The 22,474-nt window shown below is 36.1% G+C and overlaps 1 protein-coding gene across 1 annotated transcript in view; it reads left to right on the forward strand.

Annotated features, from left to right (window-relative positions):
• Nucleotides 1-12,703: 12,703 nt before the first annotated feature.
• The window catches only part of ppp2r5ca (protein phosphatase 2, regulatory subunit B', gamma a), a 29,859-nt gene continuing 20,088 nt past the window's right edge, over nucleotides 12,704-22,474 (forward strand). Inside the window, exons 1-3 of the mRNA XM_028437188.1 lie at nucleotides 12,704-12,821; nucleotides 12,900-12,965; nucleotides 14,448-14,601. Coding sequence (XP_028292989.1) covers nucleotides 12,795-12,821; nucleotides 12,900-12,965; nucleotides 14,448-14,601 — 247 coding nt within the window. The 5' untranslated portion in view covers nucleotides 12,704-12,794. The remainder of the gene's footprint in view (nucleotides 12,822-12,899; nucleotides 12,966-14,447; nucleotides 14,602-22,474) is intronic.

Consider the following 22,474-nt stretch of genomic DNA (forward strand, 5'->3'; position numbering starts at 1 on the left):
CAAATAATGGGCATGACATATCGTGAATGGGGTTAAAATGGAAAAAATAAGCATGAAATATGATTAAAAAAAGAAGTTAAAAATGGTAATAATGGGTCAACATATGCAACATTAGGTGGAAAAGTGGTGGAAATGTCTTGAAAGTGGAACAAATGTGCAGAAAAGGCATTGAAATTTGATAGAGAAGTGGCAGAAATGGGAATAATGTAGCAAAAATGCATTAAAAGGAACAGTAAATTGAAATATCTCAAACGTGGCTAACCGCTATACTGTTAGGATTTCTTTACTGAGTAGGAACTCCGACTTCCCGTTTCATTCCAAGTCACTTTTACGAGTAGGAAGTCAAAAAAATCCTGAGTTTCAAGTTGCTTCTAATTCAGCGTTAGATCATGTTGATTTCATCTTTGAAAGACAATTGTGGTGTGTTGAGATTATCGGAGCATGTATTTAGCTCGGAAAAGAGGTGAACATAAAATCTACAGTATCTCCTGTTTGCTATCAGGTGATTTATAACTGTAAAACCAATATTTCAAAGGCAAGTGTAAGAGAATTGGTACAAAACAGTTCATATTCAATTTTCCAAGCCTGATGTCGTGACTAAACTGTAGACTTTATACTTTTCATGGTAGAAGTTCAATGACAAACAGCTCTTTTCAACAAGACCAATGATTTTCAATGTAGTTTCAGCTTTTCATTTAATCCCTGACATAATAAAATTTTTTATTAAAGCTGCAGAGAGCCACCTGGGTCTCCTGAGGTGAGGATTGTTAATTCATTATCCGCAAGAGCTGAAGTAAGAAAAGTGGAAAAAGGTTTAAGGAGCAACGTGTTTATTTCCAAGGTGCTTTCACTACAATGTTTACTGACGCAGAATGAAATAATTTATGAAACACTGACCATAGATGGACGGCTAGCTGAGTAGAAATGTGAATAAATCGATGAGAGGTTTGGTCAACAAATACAAATTTTACAAAAACTTCTTAAAAGACTAAATTGTGTCTGAACTAATCAATAGCTCATGTTGAGATGTGATTATTTTTTTTATAAACTTAGACACACTTTTACTGTGAAAATGTGTGATTTTGCTTATACTCCCTGAGCAGTAGCAACATCTGCTTCTTTTCTGCCACAACTGTTGAAACATCACCAAAACGCCTAATGCCCCTATCTTAAAACCTGACTATAGTGAAGACATTGACAACTGGCGGCCCAGGGGCCACATGCTGGCCCCAAAAGTAACTCCACATAAATACTACAAAACCACATAAAATGACAGAAAAAATACACAAAACAACAATAAAAAAACACACAAAATGAAGGAAAATATCCAACAAAAACAACATACAATTACAGAAATACAGTATATACAAATTTACACAAAACAAAAGAACATGCAAAAAAGCAACAAAAACATGTAAAATTAGTGAAAACACAAAATCACTCCATAACCACCACAAATAACAACAAAAACACACAAAACAACAACCAAAGCATACAATTACAGAAAAATATATGACAAAAAAAAACAACATGCAAAGCGACAACAAAAAAACACTATAAAAAAGTGTAAAATATACATTACAATAAAAATACACAACATTTCTCCAAAATATAAGAAATAATGTAACAACAAAACAACAATTAAATTATACAAAAATAAAAAATTGAAATTTACCAAAGAGCAACAACATTGAGGAATACACAAACCCTTTGTTCTTTCCTGTGTTAATGCTCAGATTGGTCATTATTTTAAATATTGACATTAATGTTGATAATGTGACAATCACATTTGTGTGTCGCCATGCACTGTGATCAAGTAGCCCATCTCTTTCCTGCAGCACACACATGCCTTTAAGTCTAATTACTTTTCGACAAAAGTGATGAAACTTGGCTTATCTGCATCATTCTTACACAACAACTCATTATCACAAAGTGGATGATGAATGTGCTGAGGGCTCCTAAAATAACTTCATCTGTCAGCGCTTTTGAAGGAAACGATTCTATGAAATGTCTTTGATCACATCCCTCGACATCTGGATACATTTCAGCACAGTTTCTTCTGTTTGTAAAGCTGACAACTTGTTTTGGGATTTCAACACAGAAATGCTTAGTGATTAAAGTTTACGTAACAAAGCTTTGGAGTTTAGTGAAAAAATACATTATTAAAGCACTAACGGCACATTGTCAATAAATGTGATTACAGACTAGTGATTCTCAACCTTTTCAGCCCGCGACCCCCCTAAAATAAAGGTTCCAGAGACCGGGGACCCCCACTGTAGCTGAAGGTGGTTGAACACAGACATAAACATTGAAGAACAGTCATGTGGAGACAGGACCATCTATAAGGGGGATAAAGGGGACAACTTTTAGGGGTCCATCCATAAAGTCAGTAAAATGATGTTCCATTGTTCTATGAATCTGTGATAACCACATTTATTCATCTGAATAATATCAACTGTTATCCAAGTAGTTTATTATTATTTGCTTCATAGTATAGAGTCATCTTCGGGGGGCTCGGGCAGTGCACCTGGGAGCCAGCGGGGCGATTTGCAGCGTCCCCTTGATGCCCTAGGCCGCTGGGGATGTAGTCGTCGATGTTTCCATTTCCTACCTTGAGTCTCTCCTCCCTGTTCCCATTCCCCTCCCCTTCCCCTAAATATAGCAGAGATTGATTAAAAGTTGCTAGAGTGGCCAAAAATGCACAGAAAAAGTGGTTAAAAAGGGTTCAAAGTCAACTACCAGTTTAAACTGGTAATTAATGGGCATGACAAATGGTGAATGTGGTTAAATTGGCCTAAACAAGCATGAAATAAAGTGAAATGAGGGTAAAGTGACAATGATGGGTCAACATTAGCGAAATTTTGTGTAAAAAGTGTAAACAATTTTTTGGAAGTGCAAAAAATGTGCAGAAAAAGTCTTGAAATTTGAATGATTAGTGGCAGCAACGGGTGTAAAGAAGCCAAAATGCATAAAAAGGAGCAAAAAATGTGATTAAAATCTGCTAATATATAAGTTTGGTGTAATTGCAAAAAAGGGTAAAAATAAGCAATAATGTAGTTCCTTGAAGGCATCTGGCGACCCCAAGGTTAGAGACCCCGGTTATAGACAATAGTCTGAACTCTTGCCTGCATCTTCTTTAACTTGACTGATTGACAGTATTTCCTAATAAAAGATCAGACGATCAGAGGGCAAAGATTAAAAGGCGCCACCTGCCTACTGAAGGGATTCGGTTTTACTCGTCTAATGTTCCCTGTGGAGCTGAAGACCTGCAGCACAATGTCCTCCCACCAGATTAAAGCGAATCCTCCTGTCATTAAAACAGCACGATTGCAAAGTTCAACCTTCTGAAGAAACTTAAACTCCCAGAATACAAGAAACTTGAGCACACCATCTTCATGACAAAGAAAAGAACGACCAAACCTTTGTTGGAGCAAATATCTTCAAAGAAACATAGTGGACGAAAGCTCTGTTGTTTTTATGCATGTGGCTCAAAGCTAGAAAACCAAGAAGTGAATATTTCGATACCACTTAGAGAGGTTTCTGTGGAAAAAGCTTTTCAAAGATTTTTGAGAGTTATTTTATTTTGTTTTCTCATCGTTGGCTGGAGGTCAGCATGTCGAGCTCAGTGCTGGGGGATAAAACTGTTTAATACAAAGCTTTGCAACGAATATCTTTAGAAGAATATTGATTTTTCTTTTTTCTTTTTTCCTGGTCTTGGCAAAAGGCAAATGAAATACAGGCCCTCAGTACGTACTTCTATTCTTTTAAAGGGTGTTGCGGAGCTCTGGAATATTACATATCTATTTATAAAGACTGGCAACAGAAACTAATAATGTAAATGCAAATGTATTTTTAGAATCAGAATCAGAAATGTTTTTAATGGCCATGTACAGTTTTAAGGACAGTACAAGGAATTTGTCTTGGTAGTTGGTGCACAAAACAAACAACAACAAAAAAAATAAAGAAAAAAAACAAAGAACAACCCAGCAACAATAATAATAATAATAATGATAAATATAAAGGATGAGGGATAAATAAAGGATAGATAGAGAATAAAGGATAAATAGGATAAATATAAATATATATACAGTATATATATATATACAGTGCAGCAGATAATGTCATCATGGAAAGAAGCTGTTTTTGTGTCTGGAGGTTCTGGTCCTGATGGACCGAAACCTTCTTCCAGAAGGGAGAGATTGAAACAGTTTATGACCGGGGTGGGAGGGGTCGGCCACAATCTTTCCTGCACGCCTCAAAATCCTGGAGGCGTACAGGTCCTGGAGGGAGGGCAGATTGCAGCCGATGACCTTCTCTGCAGAGTGGATGATACGCTGCAGTCTGGCCTTGTCCTTGGCCGTAGCTGCAGCGTACCAGATGGTGATGGAGGAGCAGAGGATGGACTGGATGATGGAGCTGTAGAAGTTCACCATCATCTTTGTTGGCAGACTGAACTTCTTCAGCTCTCTAAGCTGCCTTTGGACGTAACTGCGCTATGCTAAATGCTATACGTAAGTTCACAGTGCATTAGTGAATTGATAGAGCATGGCTACTTCTACGTTCTCTAGCTAGTGGGTGGGATAAAACTACAGGAATAATGACAGCGCTAGAGATGATAAAGAAACTTTCTTTTAAGAAAAAACGACAGCTTTTAAAACATGGGAGACCAACACCTGAGTTACCAGACCTTCAGCAAAGGTAAGGTCAGAAAATGTTTTGTACTTTTCACAGTGAATGGAACAAAAGGAAGGATTGGCTTTGTGGATGCTCCTCACTGAGGCTGTTCTGAGTTGATGTTCTCCGTGTTTCTGTGTTTCCAACACAAACAATGGATGCACTGCCATGTCATGAGATATATCTTGTTGGGAGAGTATGGAGGCTATATTGAATAATTGTTTATGTTTCTTTAATGGTGTTTTACAATCTTGATTTTGTTAGATTAACACTTGCTAGCAGAAACATATGGAATTGGTATTGGTTTTGACATTGGTGGTCTCGATTTGCAACACCCTGTTGACCCAACCCTAATGCTCACGGCACGTCACTGAACAATAGTCATCTGGGTTCAGTGATAGATATTGTTGTGTGTTGTCTGCGTGGCTCTGATAATCAACCTTACAGTTCTGTAAAAATTGTCCTAAAGGAAACATATAAAGGCTAAACAGAAGAGGTCCAAGAACAGAGCCCTGAGGAACCCCACAGGACATTGGTAAACTGTCAGATTCAAAGTTTCCAATGCTTACAAAATAACTTCACTCCTCCAAGTAGGACTTAAACCATTGCATTCCTTTTCCATTTAGTCCAACCCATGTTTGCATTCTGTGCAACAAAACTCTATGGTCTACAGTGTCAAATGCAGCACTAAGATCCAATAGAATGAGAACAGATACTTTTCCTGAATCAGTTACACAAAACAAACATCACAGTAGTGCTAGCACACCATAAAAATTACATTTAAAAATGAGGAAAACTCAAAACATGTAAAACAATATCAATCAATAAATAATTAACAAGCAACAGGTAATCTGAGGTAGTGCAAAAAGTCAATGGTCAGCCCATGTTGTATTATTTAAATAAATAAATGCATTTATGTTATTGCATAAATGTGACCATCACCAACCCTCCCTAAGGAAGGGTAAGAAACAGTTGTCTGAATAAATGAAACCTTAAAATAATATTGGTGCATGTGTTAGCAGGCAGAGTGAACTGGGATGAGGTGATTCAGGGAAGGACACAGCTACATCAACTGTATGCAAACTGGCAATAAAAAGCCACAAACCAGCGAGCCCATCATCTGATAAGCAGACGAGCTATAAAAAGAAACAGTAAATTGCCTCCCATTCCATCCACTAAGCAAACAAGTCAACACACCACGAGAATAGTGTCAGCAGGTGTGTGTGTGACAAATTGAGATCCAATCAATACACATTTGTGTGTTCTCATTGTGGATCATGCACCTGTGATATGACTCAGTGATTAGAGTAACTATTAGTTACACCTCACCTGCCCTAAAGGTTCTCCTTTATTCTTCTGAGCAGTCGTCAAACAATGACATCATCAGCCCCTTTGGTTACACATCTTTCTTATAAAACAAGCTGTGTTTGATAGTTTGTGTGAAACAGGTCCAGCACTAATATTAAATAATCTATGGGACGCCGATTGTAAAGTTGCCAGTGACGTGCCGTGACCACTAGGGTTGGGTAGGCACGTTGCAAATCGAGACCACAAAAGACAATTTCATATGTTTCTGCTGTCAAGTGTTAATTCAATTCAAATCAATTTTAATTGTATAAAGCAATTTCCAACAAAGTCATCTCAATGCGCTTATCAAAATATAAAATTCATAATAAGAAAGAAAAAACCCAATAAGATCCACATGAACAAGTATTTATCACCGTTAAAGAAACATAAACAATTATTTAATATAGCCTTCATACTCTCCCAACAACATATACAGTATATCATGACACGGCAGCACATCTGTTGTTTGTGTTGGAAACACAGAAACACAGAGAAAATGACAACTTAGAACAGCCTCAGTGAGGAGCATCCACAAAGCCAATCCTTCCTTTTGTTCCATTCACTGTGAAAAGTATGAAACATGTTCTGACCTTACCTTTGCTAAGGTCTGGTAGCTCAGGTGTTGGTCTCCATCTTTTAAAAGCTGTCGTTTTTCCTCAAAACAAAGTTTCTCTATCATCTCTAGCGCTATCACCCGCCCACTAGTTAAAGAACGTAGCAGCAGCAGTCACGTGTCATCTATTCACTAATGTACTGTGAACTTACGTATAGCATTTAGCATAGCACAGTTACGTGCAAAGGCAGCTCTCTACGCTGCCTTTACGTAAATTGATGTCACATTGGGGACCTGACTGCGCATGCGCAAACACGTGAAATCACGCAATGGGAACAGAGGCAGAAGAGCGAAGTGCCTTAGGGAGGGGGCGTGGCCTCCCTCTGCCTTACAGCGGAGCGAAAAAAAAAAAAAAAAGACTGCAGCTGTTCCAGGAAATAGCGCTGTTTAGTAATTTGGGCTATGAAACGCACAAAATGCGGACACTTTCAAACTTATAGGTACTGTAGGCTACTGGAAATGGAAAAAGAAATAATTTATAATTAAAAAAAATAAATAAATAAATAAATAAATTAAAAAATTATAATTAAATAATCAAAATATCAATTCACCCTTGGGAAGGCACTGCCTACCTTGCCTACCCTGACGGCACGTCACTGAAAGTTGCACATGCTAAAATAAACAGCAACTTTTTGCAACATTTAGCAACAAACCACAAGTAAAAAACTTTTTTTTTTTTTAATTTCCTTGTAAAAATGTAATGTCACTGTTAAATCTAAATCTTAATGTTCAATATGAAAACGGGATCTAAATGTTAAATCTCAATGTTAAATCTAAATGCTTAATGTTAAATCTAAATGCTTAATGTTAAATCTAAATGCTTAATGTTAAATCTAAATGTTAGATCTGAATCTAAATGTTAAATATTAACTCTAAATGTTAAATCTAAATGCTAAATGTTAAATCTAAATGCTAAATTTTAAAACTAAATGCTAAATGTTAAATCTAAATCTTGAATTTAAACCTAAATGTTAAATGTAAATCGAATTTTCAAATCTAAATGTTAAATCTCAATGCTAAATATTAAATTTAACTGTTGAATCTCAATCTAATAGTTGAATCTAAATGCCAAATGTGAAATGTAAATGTTAAATCTAAATCTAAATATTAATCTAAATGTTAAATATTAACTCTAAATGTTAAATCTAAATGCTAAATGTTAAATATAAATATAAATGTTAAATATTAAATATAAATGTCAAATCTAAATATAAATGTCAAATCTAAATGCTAAATGTTAAATCTAAATTTAAATTTTAAATTGCAATGTTAATAATTAAATTGAAATGTTAATAATTAAATCTAAATGTTAAATGTTAAATCTAAATCTTAAATCTAATTGTGATTGTTCAATCTAAATATTAAATAAAAATCTAAATCTAAATTTAATATTTAACATTTAGTTTTAGATTTAACCTTGCCATTACATTTTTTTTACGAGAAAAGTAAACATCACAAATTTCACAAATATTGCTGTAAATCTGGTCAAAAGTAACATAAGAAAAACTCACATATGTTTTATAAAGGTAGTTTGTTGCTAAATGTTGCATGCGTAACTTTACAATCAGCACCCCATAAGAACCAACGACAGGCAGAGCAGTTGGTGATAAGAAAAACAAAGTTGAAGAAACAAATTAAGTATTTAAGAGGAAGAAACTGTGCCGCAGTGTGAAGTCAATGAATACAAGGGGTGGATTAATGTGACAAGGTGTTTTTATCCATTTATAGACGCGTGGAAAGAAAAAAACACATTTTCTCTTCCACTCCTGACATTCATTACAAGAGCTGCCTGAGAAGCACATGTTGCTTTATTGGATTTCTTTGTGAACGGAGGACATATTGTGCTCGTCTCACACTGCTATTGCTATCCTTCCACCCCAAGCCTGCATGCATGCACTCGCACATGCACGAACACACACACACACACACACAAAAAAGGCAGCTCCTTATTATTCCTCCCCTCCTATATATTGTTGTTGTGGTCAGTGCTGTTGCACATGGGCAGGAAATGAAGGCAGCTGTATCGTGCAGTAATAACACCAGGGTGCTGGTGATGATGACGATGATGATGAAGATGATGATGATGATAATGATGATGATGATGATGATGATGATGATGGAGCTCTGACTGAGGATAAAAAGATGGAGAGATGGAAACACAGTGATTCAGAGAACAGAGCACTCTACACAACCTAATCAATACACACAACAGCAGCCAGGAGAGAACACAGACACACACACACACACACACACACACACACACACACACACACACACACTCCTGTCAGGCCGCCTTTTCTTCTTCAATCAGCCTTGATAAAACATCATTGTTGTGGTGGAAAGCTCTATGTTGACAGATGGTTTATGTAGGAGTTTACACCAATTTCTAAACTTGAAGGATTTTCTAAGTTGACGCCATATTTATTCTTTCCAGTAAAAGAAAAAAGAGAAAGGGAAATATTTTTTTTATGATAGCAAAGTCACATCCAACCCTGTTGTGTAATTCACAGAATACACATTTACTGGTGCCTCAAGATAAATCCAATGATTCCACTTTATTTGGGCAATTAAAATCTAAGGAAAGGAATGGATGTTACACAAAGATATAAAAATACAGCACTGCCACCTTGTGGACAAAGCTTGTAGGTACAACAGTGTACTGCCATTTATTTCTAAGGTCCTAGAAAAAGTGGTTGCTAACTAGCTTACATCTGTCTTGGATAAGCACAACATTTCAGATACATTTCAATCCAATTTCCGACAGCGTCATTGAATGGAAACTGCCCTTTTTAGAGTCAGTGATGATCTTCTAATGCAGGCTGACGTTCGAGAATGCTCAGTCCTGGTCCTCCTGGATCTTAGTGCCCCTTCTGACGCTGTGGAGCATAGTATGCTGATTGAGAGACTCCAGCAGTGGATGTGTGTCTCTGGAACAGCCCTAGACTGGTTCTTTTCTTATTTATCAGACAGATCATCTTCAGTTTCTGTTGGTAAACATGCTTCAATTGTAGAAACCCTATTTTGTGGTGTTCCCCAAGGATCTGTTTTGGGTCCTCTGTTGTTCTTGTTGTATCTGCTCCCTCTAGGACCTCTTATAAGAACTTTTAAAGATGTGTCCTTCAGATGTGTGACATTCAGTTGTACATGTCTTTTAAACCACAAAATGTCTCCAAGCTGTCTGTTCTGCTTGACTGTGTAAAATGCATAAAAACTTGGATGTCAAGTAATTTTCTCCAGTTGAACACTGATAAGACAGATGTTCTCATCTCTGCTCCTGAGCATGTTGTTCCTGAGGTAAAGAAATGTCTTTGTTCGTTCTTTGCTCTACTGTTAAACCTACCCTGCATAATCTGGGGGTTCATATGAGTCAGGCTCTGAATCTAGACCACCATGTAAATAGTTTGGTCTGCTCATCTTTTATCAGCGAAACTCAGATCTGATGTATCCAGAGCTGAGCTGGAGATGATTGTCCATGTTTTTGTCTCATCAAGGCTTGATTATTGTAATTCACTGTTTACATATCTTAGTGTCATTTCTGTGAACCGCCTACAAGTGGTCCAGAATGCTGCTGCCAAACTGTTGACTGGATCATCCAGACCGTCTCATGTGACACCTATTCTTAAGTCTTTACACTGGCTCTCTATTGGTTTTGTATTAACTCTGTTTTATTTCTCTGATTGTGAAGCACTTTGTGACGTTTCTGCTCTTGAAAAGTGCTATATAAACTTGGACTTTACTTACAATGGAATGAGTACTTCCAGATATTGTTTAACTAATGCCAATCTAGAGTAAGAGGCCTACTGTAATATGAATAATGCATTGGATTTCATATAGCGCTTTATCGTAGACACTCAGAGTACTTTACAGAATTAAGGCATTATTCTTCCACTCCACACTTAATGGTGGTAAGCTACTATTGTAGCCACAGCTAACCTGGGACAGACTAACGGAAGCGAGGCCGCCATAGTGTGCCGTCAGTCCCTCCAACCACCACCAACACTCACTCACTCACTACATTTATACTAAGCAATGTGGGTGAAGTGCCTTGCCCAAGGACACAATGGCAGATACCACTAGAGCCACTGTCCCCCACTGTGGCACCTGGAATTCTCAATGGTCTCCATCCATCTACTAACCAGGCTCAGACCTGCTTAGCTTCAGCGATCTAACGAGATCGGGCAATGACAGACTGGTATGGCCACAACAATATTGTATCATGACCAATTTAATCTACAACAATTTAAAATCTACAGATGTGGGATTTTTGGGTCTAAAAAAAGCAGATATATGTGCCAATATATGAAATAAGAACATTAATATACACAGGATTTATACTGTGCATGAACACAAATACGGTATGAGCAGAGTAACAGCAGTGCTGAATTCTTCCTAATGTTTGTTTAACATGGGATTGAATGATGAAGGTCTTTCCACTCCGTTTTTGTGGTAACGGAGTGGAACGAAAAACATGAAAGTTGGTCACAGCATCACACACAGCGGTACCACTCAATGGTTCCTGTTCTAGTACCTAATATCCTTCATGGTCTTTTTAAAAATGGAGATCAAAAAGTTCTTCTGGGATTTCCATGGATACGGTTGATGATAACGGAGTGGAAAGGAAAAGGAAATGTGCTGAAAATTGTCAATCGAACCTGCATTACAAAAAAACCTAGAGGAACTAGAAAGCCAAAAAACTTTTATTAAGCAATACACACTTGATATTTCAGTGGGTAAAATATTTCCTGAAAACAAAACAAAAAAGTATAGTAAAGGACATATTTTTTCCACAAATGTGTCTTTAATGAAAATTGCACCCATGTAAGAACATTGATATACAATATACTGTATATTCTTGTAATACCCAAAATATGATTCAAGACAAAGAAGCAAAACATTACTAAATTAAAATAAAGAACTTTAATTAACAACACTGTCAACATAAGGACTGTAAATCCACTGATAAATGAGAAAAAGCCAACTTGTGCAAACAGTATTTCTGGAATACAATGTAATTTGCTGTGATGAATGTTTTAATAATATTAAAATGATAGAATGTCTCCTCAGTAGATAGATACCTCATTAATATCGAGGGAAATTAAAAGTATTCAGTTGCTGCACCAGATGCCAAAAGGTATGTTAGTAAAAAACAATATAAACAGGTTAGTAACACATATAATAATAAAAAACTAAAATAGTGCAAATCACTATTGTAGTGCAGTATGGGTGCAATAAGAAAGTGTACACAGTGCTTATGTGTAAGATGTTGAATCATAGTTCATTTAAAACATGTGAGACATACATGTTAAACTATAACACAACAAATCTGAAATTTATTTTTGGAGTTCATGGCAATGAATTAACCTTAAAAACATAGGCTATACTTGTTACAATACATAACTACAGTAGGTATAGTTTATTATTTCTCTGATATAATCTATCCAAAAATTAAGAAATTTACATTGTTCTTATCTTATTGTTATTTTGGAAACGTAGTGATATAAAAAAACAAATACAATGGAAAAGCTTTAAAATGTACAATAAATAAATTCAAAGACAGAAAACTTAACTAACGTTTCATTTTGGAGCTATTGTGGTTACACTGTAATCAGTTGTTAGTTTGTCACACATGTGAACAAAATAAATCTCTCCAAATTGACCAAACATTGACTGGTGATCCTTATGTTTACAACCATGGGTTAATCATCCCTAGTTATATTTATCTAGTGTGATTTTGATGCTTAGTTATAGTGACTTTTGACACCTTTGTAAGTTTTGAGGGAAGTTAAATGACGCAGTTGAGGCAGCCTCATTCCTGGTCCTGGAGAGCCCCTGTTCTGCTTGTTTTAAAGCCTGACATTCCACCCTTCTGTATACAACACCGCCCCCCTGTGGTAGTAATAAGATCTCATTGTAAAGTGGATCAGGAAAGTTTCCGACTGCAGACAAACGCAGCGTGGCTTGTTGCCTGATGAATGAATGAGTTCTTTGTGACGGAGCGAGTCGTGGCCTGCAGGCGCAGCGTGGAAACGGGATGACACCTTCTTGTGGCTAGGTCACATGGTGTTTGGACGTCCGGCGGTGAATGGATCCTCAGTGTGTGCACGGACACAGACGTGTGTGCTGTCAGTGAGTGACTGACGCTGGGGATTCCCATGTCAGCATGCCTCACAGGAGCAGAAAGGAAAAGGTAATTTATTATGTTTTATTTTGGGGGTTTTTTTACGTTAGATTGACTTCCTGTTGATGAGATTGTTTTTGTTTTAAGGAGTCATCTAATCCAGAGAGATCCAAAAGATCTGGAGGGAAAAAGGGGTCGGCAGCTGATCAAGAAGTAAGGTTTATTTATTTTTAATTCCTACCTCTACACCTCATCACTTTAACAGCTTTCATTCTTGAATAGAATAGAATAGAATAGAATAGAATAGAATAGAATAGAATAGAATAGAATAAACCTTTATTGAATAGGGGAATTTCATGCACACGTTGCAGCAACACAATAGAATAACAGCAGACAGTAAGAACAAAAATAAATACCAACATATAAGGATATTAGTGCAAATATACGACTGTCGGACAGACATAAATTAGAAGATAAAAATAAGATAAATTAAAATTCTATTTAAAACAAAAACAAAACAACAACGACATGAAAAAAGCACAACAATGTGCATATTGTATATGTGTATATATCTGTAATATATTTGTACACTTGTATATTTGTGTTATTCGTACTATTATTATTTGATCTTGTTTTATTGTTATATTGAAGTTCATTAATTTAAAAAAAAAAAACAATGGAAAAGCTTTAAAGTGTCCAATAAATAAATAAAAGACAGAAAACAAAATGTGAATAAACAACGGCATTAAATGTGCATATCGTATATGTGTATCAAATCTGTAATATATTGTATATGTAATATATAAATGTTTTTCTTTCTTTCTTTCTTTCTTTTCTTTCTTTTCTTTCTTTCTTTCTTTCTTTCTTTCTTTCTTTCTTTCGTGTTTATTCTTTTCATTGTAATATTTCCTGAGGCCTTTGCATAACACAAGTCATTTTTTTCTCCCTGGGATAAATAAAGTATTTCTGATTCTAATATTGTCAGATATTTTACTGCTGTTTGTGTGATAATACTGATGAGCAACAGAGAGTTTGAGAGCTATTATTACTACAGTAAAAAAAAGCCTTTCAAAACGTTTTTATTTTGTACAAGTGTGCATGTGTGTTAGAATAAACTTGTTTTCTTCCTTTTTTTTTTGCAAATGGAATAAAATATCAGGACATTAGCTTTTTAAAAAGTCTTCTTTCTCCCTAAAGTTTCTCAGTTACTGTAAGTTGCTCAGTGACTGTATGAGCAATCAGGAGTAGTTTTCTCCCTGATCACAATGCAAATCAATGCAGGACCTATTTTTATCCCCAACATGTCTGACTGAATTACATGGAGAGTGGAAGAGTGTCTGATTGATCGACTGCTGGGCCCTGTTGCTTGTTCCTATATTGACAGTTGTATCAGCTCCATCTGTGCTCAATCTGTCCAACGTGGACAGACGCTATCACTGTGATCAGGTTGCTCCATTGGCCAATCACCTGATCTGATTCGGAAAGGAACTTGACCCCTAAAAACCGACTCCCTCAACCCCATTTCATTCTCATTTCCTCTCCTCTCTCTGACCTGCAACATCTCTCATATTTGGACCCCTTTAGTCACACTTAGATGAATGATTGCTGTGTCATTTCCATGTGAAGCAGGAACCATGTTGGCCGTAAACTGGCCCAGTAACTGGAGCCGTTCTCCTGCGACTCTTGTTTCTGCAGGGCTCCAATAAGAAAGTGCCTCCTGCAACTCAGCTGATGAGGGTGAAGCAGCCGCCAGGGTTACACTCTGCCAGGAAGAAGGAGAAGAGGCTCAGCACGTCCTTGTTCCCACTCAGCACCAACAGAGAGCTAAGGAAGCTATCTGCTCTGACAGGTACAATGCACAGTGTCAGCATACAAGTATGAAACATACAAGTTGATATTTGTTCATTAGGACAGCAGATATAATCCAGAAACATTATAAAAAGGACTCAGAAATGCACAAAATGACTCCAAAATGACAGAAAAACATACAGCAAAAACCCAAAAAAGACAACAAACATCCACAAAAATTACCTTAAGAACACACAATATGACAGAAAATCAAAAAAAAAAATGACTGAAAAAACCAAAACGAAATAAGAAATGCACAAAATGACTCTAAAATTACAGAAAAACATAGACAAATGACAGCAAAAACTCAAAATGACAACAAAAAAACACAAAATGACAGAAAAACAAACAAAAAATTACCCAAAAAAATAACTAAAAAAACAAATTGACAACAGAAATACACAAAATGACTCCAGAATATCTGAAAAACATACAAAAATGTCAGCAAAAACTCAAAACGACAACAGAAATGTGCAAAATGAAAGAGAAAATGACAAAATGTTCTCCAAAAACCCAAAAGGACAACAAAAATGCACAAAATGACTCTAAGAACACACAAAATGAAAGAAAAACCAGCAATAATTACTCTGAAACGACAACAGAAATGAACATAATGACTCCAAAACCAACAAAATGACAGAAAAACATACAAAAATGACTCTGAAAAACCAAAACGACAACAAAAGTGTAAAAAATGACTTTAAAAACACACGAAATGAAAGGAAACCCCACAAAAATGACCGGAAAAACCAAAACAATAACAGAAATGCACAAAATGAAAGAAAAATAAACAAAATGACAGAAAAAAAAAAAACATGAAAGGAAAACAAAAATGATTCCAAACAACAAAACACTGCACAAAACCACAGTACAAACACACAAAACAACAAAAATACACAATTACTTCCTCAAAAACACAGACACCATTTGTGCTCCCTAACAGGTATGGTGCACACACAGTGTCAGCGCAGAGATAAACTGAAACATACATTGACCTATGTCCATTAGAACAGCAGATTTAATCCAGAGAGAATAAAGGAATCACATTAACAATTAACAATTGACCACCTTTTTTTAACCTTGAGGTCTACACTCGCTACATAATTTATACAACCAACGCCGACTGCCCGTCCACTTAATCTGTAATGCAAATGATGTGCAATCAGCTGTGGCTCCAGATGGAGGAAACAGATACATGTAAGATAACTCTGACTTAGACCAACTGAACAAGAGCTCAGAAAACAGCTACAGTACGTGATCAAGGTCATGCAATTATGATCCATTGTTTTATGAAACTGGTAACCACATTTATTTATTTATTTATTTATCTGAATAATATCCACTGTTATCCAGGAACTTTATTATTATTTGCGCCATAATATATAGTCATCTGAAAGACGTAAATCCTTGTTTTAATCAAAAATAAAATGTGTTAAAAGTGACCAAAAATGGTGTAAAAGGTGGTGAAATGAGATTTAAAAAACCACAGAAATTGGTTAAAAATTAGAGTGGGCTAAAATGGACAGAAAAGTGTCAATATTGGCTTAAAAGCAGCAGAAAAAATAGGAGCAATTAGTTTAGACTGGCAAATAATGGGCATGCTAAATGGTGAATGTGGTTAAATTGGCCAAGATAAGCATGAAATATGGTGAAAAGAGGTTAAAAGTGACAATAATGGGTCAACATATGCAACATTAGGTGGGAAAAGTAGTTGAAAGGGTTTATACTTTATTGGTGTAATTTCAAGTAGGAACAATTACCGGTAGTTTAAATGGGCAAAATATGGGCATGACAAATTGTGAATGTGGTTAAATTGGCCAAGATAAGCATGAAATATGGTGAAAAGAGGTTAAAAGTGACAATAATGGGTCAACATATGCAACATCAGGTAGGAAAAGTGGTGGAAAGGGATTATAAGAGCCGAACATGTCTTGAAAGAGTAAGAAATGTGCACAAAAGGCATTTCAATTTGATGGAGAAATGGGGGTAATTGTAGCAAAAATGCATTAAAAGGAGCAAAAATATGACATGAAAAGGTGATGAAAATGGGTTGAAATATGAAAAGTTTGGTGGAGTTGCGGAAAAAGGGTAAAAAAATCAAAAATGAGCTCAAATTGTTCAAAAAATATTCTCAGTTTCTTGAAGACATTTGACGTCCCCCTCCCAGTGTCCTGACCACAAGGTTGAAACAAGTGCAAAAACCATCTGCGTTGAGCTAAAATCATTAGTTTGTTATTGGACTGTTTACTCCAGCCTCACACACACAGTGACCTAACCATGAGTGTCACTCTCAGTGCTTCATCGATTGGTTCAGTTATAGCATTAGCAGCACATGTCGCACCATCACTGATGCTGAAACCAGGCGGTGCAGTTGAGGTTTGCCATCAATCTTTCATGTCTCCTTTGTTTACACTCAGAATTACAGGCAGGATCTGGCTTTAAGTGGTTTCCTGTAAACTATACCAGGCCATGTTGGAGGCTGTTAATGCTTGTTCTGGAGCTGGAGAGTGACAGCGAGCAATGTGTGACAGATCATCCACTGATTTGAGTTCAGAAAGTAGCAACTGACATGGCAACAAACAGAAATTGGCAGAAATAAAAGAGTTTGGGACGATACACTTTAGTTTTTATCAGTTAAATACACAGTGTTTTGCCTTCATCAGTAAATTGAAGATAATTTGCTGGAAAGAAAAGATGCAAAAAGTTGAAATTGTGGCTCAAGAGTCCGTTTTGATCTCCACTGTAAACACTCCGCGAAGAGCAGAGCTTTGCGCATTGCATTTTGGGATTTGGAGTCCCGTAGACCAGTGTTTCTCAACTGAGGGTACGCAATGGCACTGCAAGGGGTACTTGAGAGAAAGAGTGGAAAAATATGGAGTTTCAAAATGTTTATTTTTTAGTTCAAAAATAACAATCATAATATTTATGATGGAAATGATCTTGTTTAGAACATGAACTGAAAATAAAAGTCTCACACCAGGCGGGAGATGACCGGAAATGTTAAAAATTATTAATAAATCTATTCAGGACACACTAAATACTGTTTCATTCCATTTATTCATAAAATAAGATTGTTTTCAAATGTGTGTTATCACTCATTAATTCCATCATTATGCTCTACAGTTGCTTTTTCATAGTATTCCGAGCAAAAAGTCTGACAAAAATAAAAGAACTGTGATTTCTTCTCCACACACGGAGGACAGTGATTGGCATGACTCCTTGTAGTTTGTTCCCAGCATTCCACGCGAGATCACCTTAAATCATGGATATTACATTTTCGGCCAGATTCGGATCTTTCCGTGTAAACCCTAAAAATTGTATGTATTTATATGATGTGGACGTCACAATTACATCAGTTCAACATTAGTGTGTTAGCACTTGTGCTAATTTACAACACCTGTCCACAGGAAGCTTTTAAAGGGTTAAAAATATCGGGAAAAAATACTGAACAAAACATTACAACAGTAAAAGAAAAGCAATACTCAAAATTAAATACAGTGAGTTATAGGGCAGATGAAACATGGGCAAGCAAGAAACCAGCTAAACCTATTTGAACACTGTTGTTTTGAAATAATAATAATAATAATAATAAATATTGTTTAAACATTGTAGCATTGTTATGCTGCAGCAATCTATTTGAGTTTTTGGGTCAAACACAAGAAATCACTGTAAGAATGAAGTTAAATCACTCCCATGCATCATCTACAGGACTCCACATCCCACAATGCAATGCGTGAAACTTTTCTGACAATCTCAATAAGAGTGAGTTTACAAACACATTTTCAAGTGTGAATTTCAACATTTCACATCTTTCTTTTGAGAAAAAATTATCTTTAATTTTACAATGATTGTGTCCAGCAGCAGCTTTAGGACTTAAACACAGAAGGCACTAATTCAATAGCAGAAGATATAAGTGAAATTGTGAAAATGTATTTTTTAAAGGGCAGGCAAATTATTGTTTAAAAAATGAGACAGACTTATTTGAAATTGTCTGTTGTAAAGGAGATTGAGCGTCCATGGTTGTTTATTTGATATCTTGAGAAAGATCATCTGTGATCTCTCATCCATCATATTTCCAATATCCCCTCATCCACTGCGTTAGGCAGAGCAGAGCTGGGACGTCTGTTCACCATCACCAGAGACACAATCACACACAAAACAACCCCAACTGTCATTACGTACACTGAGAATCTACAGCTTGGATCCTTTAGTAAATATCTATAACCTTTGGTTTTTAATATTTGGTACTGATTGCTTTGCAATTAAATTAATAAAAATTAAAAAAAAAAGTTTTTTAACTGTCAGTGATAGGTTTCTTGATTATTGATAGGCTTTTTTTTTCCAATGTTGTGCGGCTCCAAAAGTAAATGCACAAAATGACTCAAAAAAACACACAAAATGACAGAATTTTTTTTTTTTAAATGGATATAAAAATAATACAAGGAAATGAGTTTCAAAGGACAACAAAAACACACAAATGACAATTAAAAAAAACAACAAAAATGCCACAAAAACGACAGTCAATTGCACAAAAAAGGAAAACTCCATGACTCCAAACAACAAAACACACAAAATGAGAGAACACTAAATAAACAAAAGCACAAAACTTCAAAAATACAGCAACAAAAACATACAAAATGATTAAAAAAACACAGAAGACTTTTGTTTTTTTTCCTGTATTAATGTTCAGATTGATCATTATTCTAAATGCTGGCATGAATGTTGATAACATGATCCTAAAATTAGATCCCCATATTTTTGTGACCCTGCTGTGATAAAAAAAACAAACAAACAATAAGCCAATCTCTGCTGCTGCTGTGCATAATACAGAAAGTTGAGTAGATAAATGGAGGCTCCTGTACAATAATGAAGGCTATACTGCCCCCTGCTGGAAAACACTGTAAAGGTCTATGACGACATTATGGAATTGTTTTTATGTCGTCCATCTCTTCCTTGTGGAATAACTTATTGATTACATCCATTACAGACTGCGACATATGCAACAATCCTCAGGACGAAAGTTGTTTGTTTGTTGCATTACATTTTTTAGAAATGTATTTTTGAAACATACACTATTTTAAATACAATTGTTTAAACCAGAGAATGAACTGGTACACTAGAGGAGAACAGGCAAACTCTACTCCACTGCTTGTTTGCATGACTCAGCTGGGAGGCGGTGTTTCATTGAATTCATTCATCTTTTAACATGTTTTACATTAAGAGTAAAGCATTATTAATATTGCTGAATCAATCCAATGGACGTTCAGGCTGTTGTTGTCATGGCTGTGGAATGTAACGACACCTCTCAGTGAGGTCTTGGCCCCTCAGTGAGAAAATGCCAACTGTAAAAACTGTTGTACAATGACCTCTGCCTCTTCTTTCCCACCCCCTCACATAATCCTCGGCAACAGAGTTTCTAAATTTATGGGTCGTGGCCTAAAATGTAGTCGTGGACCAGTTTTTAATGGGTCACAAGCAAAGAAAAGTAAAAAAAGAACCTTTTAAATTTATTTTGAAGAGAATTTATTAATGTAGCAAAGTATAAGGTGTATATGTATTTGCTTAATTATAGGGTAGTCATAAGAAAGGTTAAAGTTGTATTAGTTTAATTATAAGGGCTTGTTATTGTAGATAAAATCAACTGGATTTAACTTGTGTTAATAAAATTCACTTGTGTTTTGTTTGTTTTTACTAAGCGATATCTGATGAGGAAAGGATTGTGAATATTACTGTTATTCTGGATTATTTAATGTAATACACGTGTAAAAGCAGTATTAAAGCCAGATACGGGCAACTGGGGGCCCGTGGGAACACATGTGGGTCAAATTTAGTGTGGCCAGTAATGTAAATACAGTAAAATTACCCCAAGAACACACAGAATTACAGAAAAATTCACCAAATGACTCAAAAAAACACATTAATAAACCACAACAAAACCAAAAATGGGAGACAAATATACAAATTACAGATAAATGACTCCAAAAACACACAAAGTTACAGAAAATGACTCCAAAAACAAACAGAACTACAGAAAAATCCACCAAAAGACTAAAAAAAAAACACACATGAAACCACAATAAAAGCAAAAATGAGAAGAAAAAAAATACAAATTAAAAACAATTACAGACAAATGACTGCAAAAGCCGTCAAAATTACTAAACAATACAGAAAATGACTCCAAAAACACACAAAGTTACAAAACAATACAGAAAATGACTCCAAAAACACACAGAACTCCAGAAAAATCTGCCAAAAAACCAAATTAATAAAAGGAGAAATATACAAATTTAAAACAAAATTACAGATAAATGACTCCAAAAACACGCAAAGTTACAGAAAAATACAGAAAGTTACTCCAAAACACACCTATCTACCAAATGATCTAAGAAACACAAAACCATAATAAAAACAAAAAAGTAGAGAAAAACAGACAAATAGAAAACAAAATGACACAAAAACGTACAAGATTGAATGAAAAATATACAAATTAACAACAAAAGATGAAAAATATTGAACAGTAATGCACAAAAAAACTTCAAAATCTAAAAAAACAACAACAGATATACACAAAATGAGAGTAAAATATACAAAATGACAATAAAAATTAATATACACAAAAGTTATAACAAAAAGAAACAAAACAAAACAAAACAAAAAAATTAAGACAACAAAAACACACAAAATGACAACAAACATTATTCCAAGAAGACAGAATGTAAATTTTTCTGTCATTTTTTTTTTTTAATGTTTTGTTGTTGTTTTTCTCCTATATGTTGTCATTTTGTGCATTTATTGTGGGGGCTGCGTTTTGCCCATGTCTGGTCCAAAGTATGGACCACATTGTGGATCAGTGAGATCTTGGCTGTGAAGCTAAAGTCTGTCTGTGCTACACAGAAGCAACATTAGCATTAGCATTTGCAGCTGAAACCTCTTGACCAAAGGGGCGGAGCATGATTTAAAAAAAACCACCCTGGACCCCGCCTCTTTTGGGAGGCGTTTCCCCAATCACCATCTGCCTCCCACAGCTGTCCACGCCCCCACCTCTCCGTAGCGTCGATACCCTTCGTCCAATCGCGTTGCAGCTCCTCTGCTGACGTCACTGAGTAGCCAGTTCCCTCCAGCGGCAGAGCTTCATTTTCTGATCTGCTTTTGTGCTAAAATGGAGGCTGGCCTGTCGCCCTGAGTGGATCGTCCTCCCGGTCGAACGTTAGATGTTGACATGCGATAAAGCCGGAGACAAGATGGTTGTCGATGCACCCAATTCTAATGGGCCTTTCCAGCCGGTGGCTCTAATGCACTTCAGAGGTACGTACGAATGAATTATCGCTCCGGTTATTGTCCCGGGGAATTACAACAAGAAGCGAGAGGATGCCTGTGTGTTTCTGCTTTTACACAACATGAGGCAGCAGGTAGAGGAAAAGCAGGTCTTTTCTTTTTTTAAATAAATGGTCACCAGTGAATGGTTTAGTGTGTAAGTGTGAGTCGGGGCAGCTACATAAATGTAGGTTTAACTAGCTAGCTGCGCTGTGCCCATCCCCCCGCTGAGCTAGTGATGTCAAAGGAAGTGAAGTCATAGACTCTCCTCTTTTATCTACAATATCTTTCATATATTGTCTAGCAGCACATATGCTTTGTCCTGCCTACCTTTAACTGTCCCTACACCCTTTGTTAGTGCTTAAATCTGCTATAGTGTGGACTTAGGCTGGTTATTTGCTCTCATCCCCACCCTGAACAACTGTAAAGCCCGATGATTGACAGCTCTCTGCACCTCTAAAATAAGTCCTCCTCATTGATCTGTCCCTGTCAACAAAAGCCCTGCAGTCAATATGGCCCAGTTATTCTGTCATGTGTTATAATTTACAGTTCCTGACTCC

Source organism: Gouania willdenowi, chromosome 22, assembly GCF_900634775.1.
Source record: "Gouania willdenowi chromosome 22, fGouWil2.1, whole genome shotgun sequence".
Taxonomy (NCBI): domain Eukaryota; kingdom Metazoa; phylum Chordata; class Actinopteri; order Blenniiformes; family Gobiesocidae; genus Gouania; species Gouania willdenowi.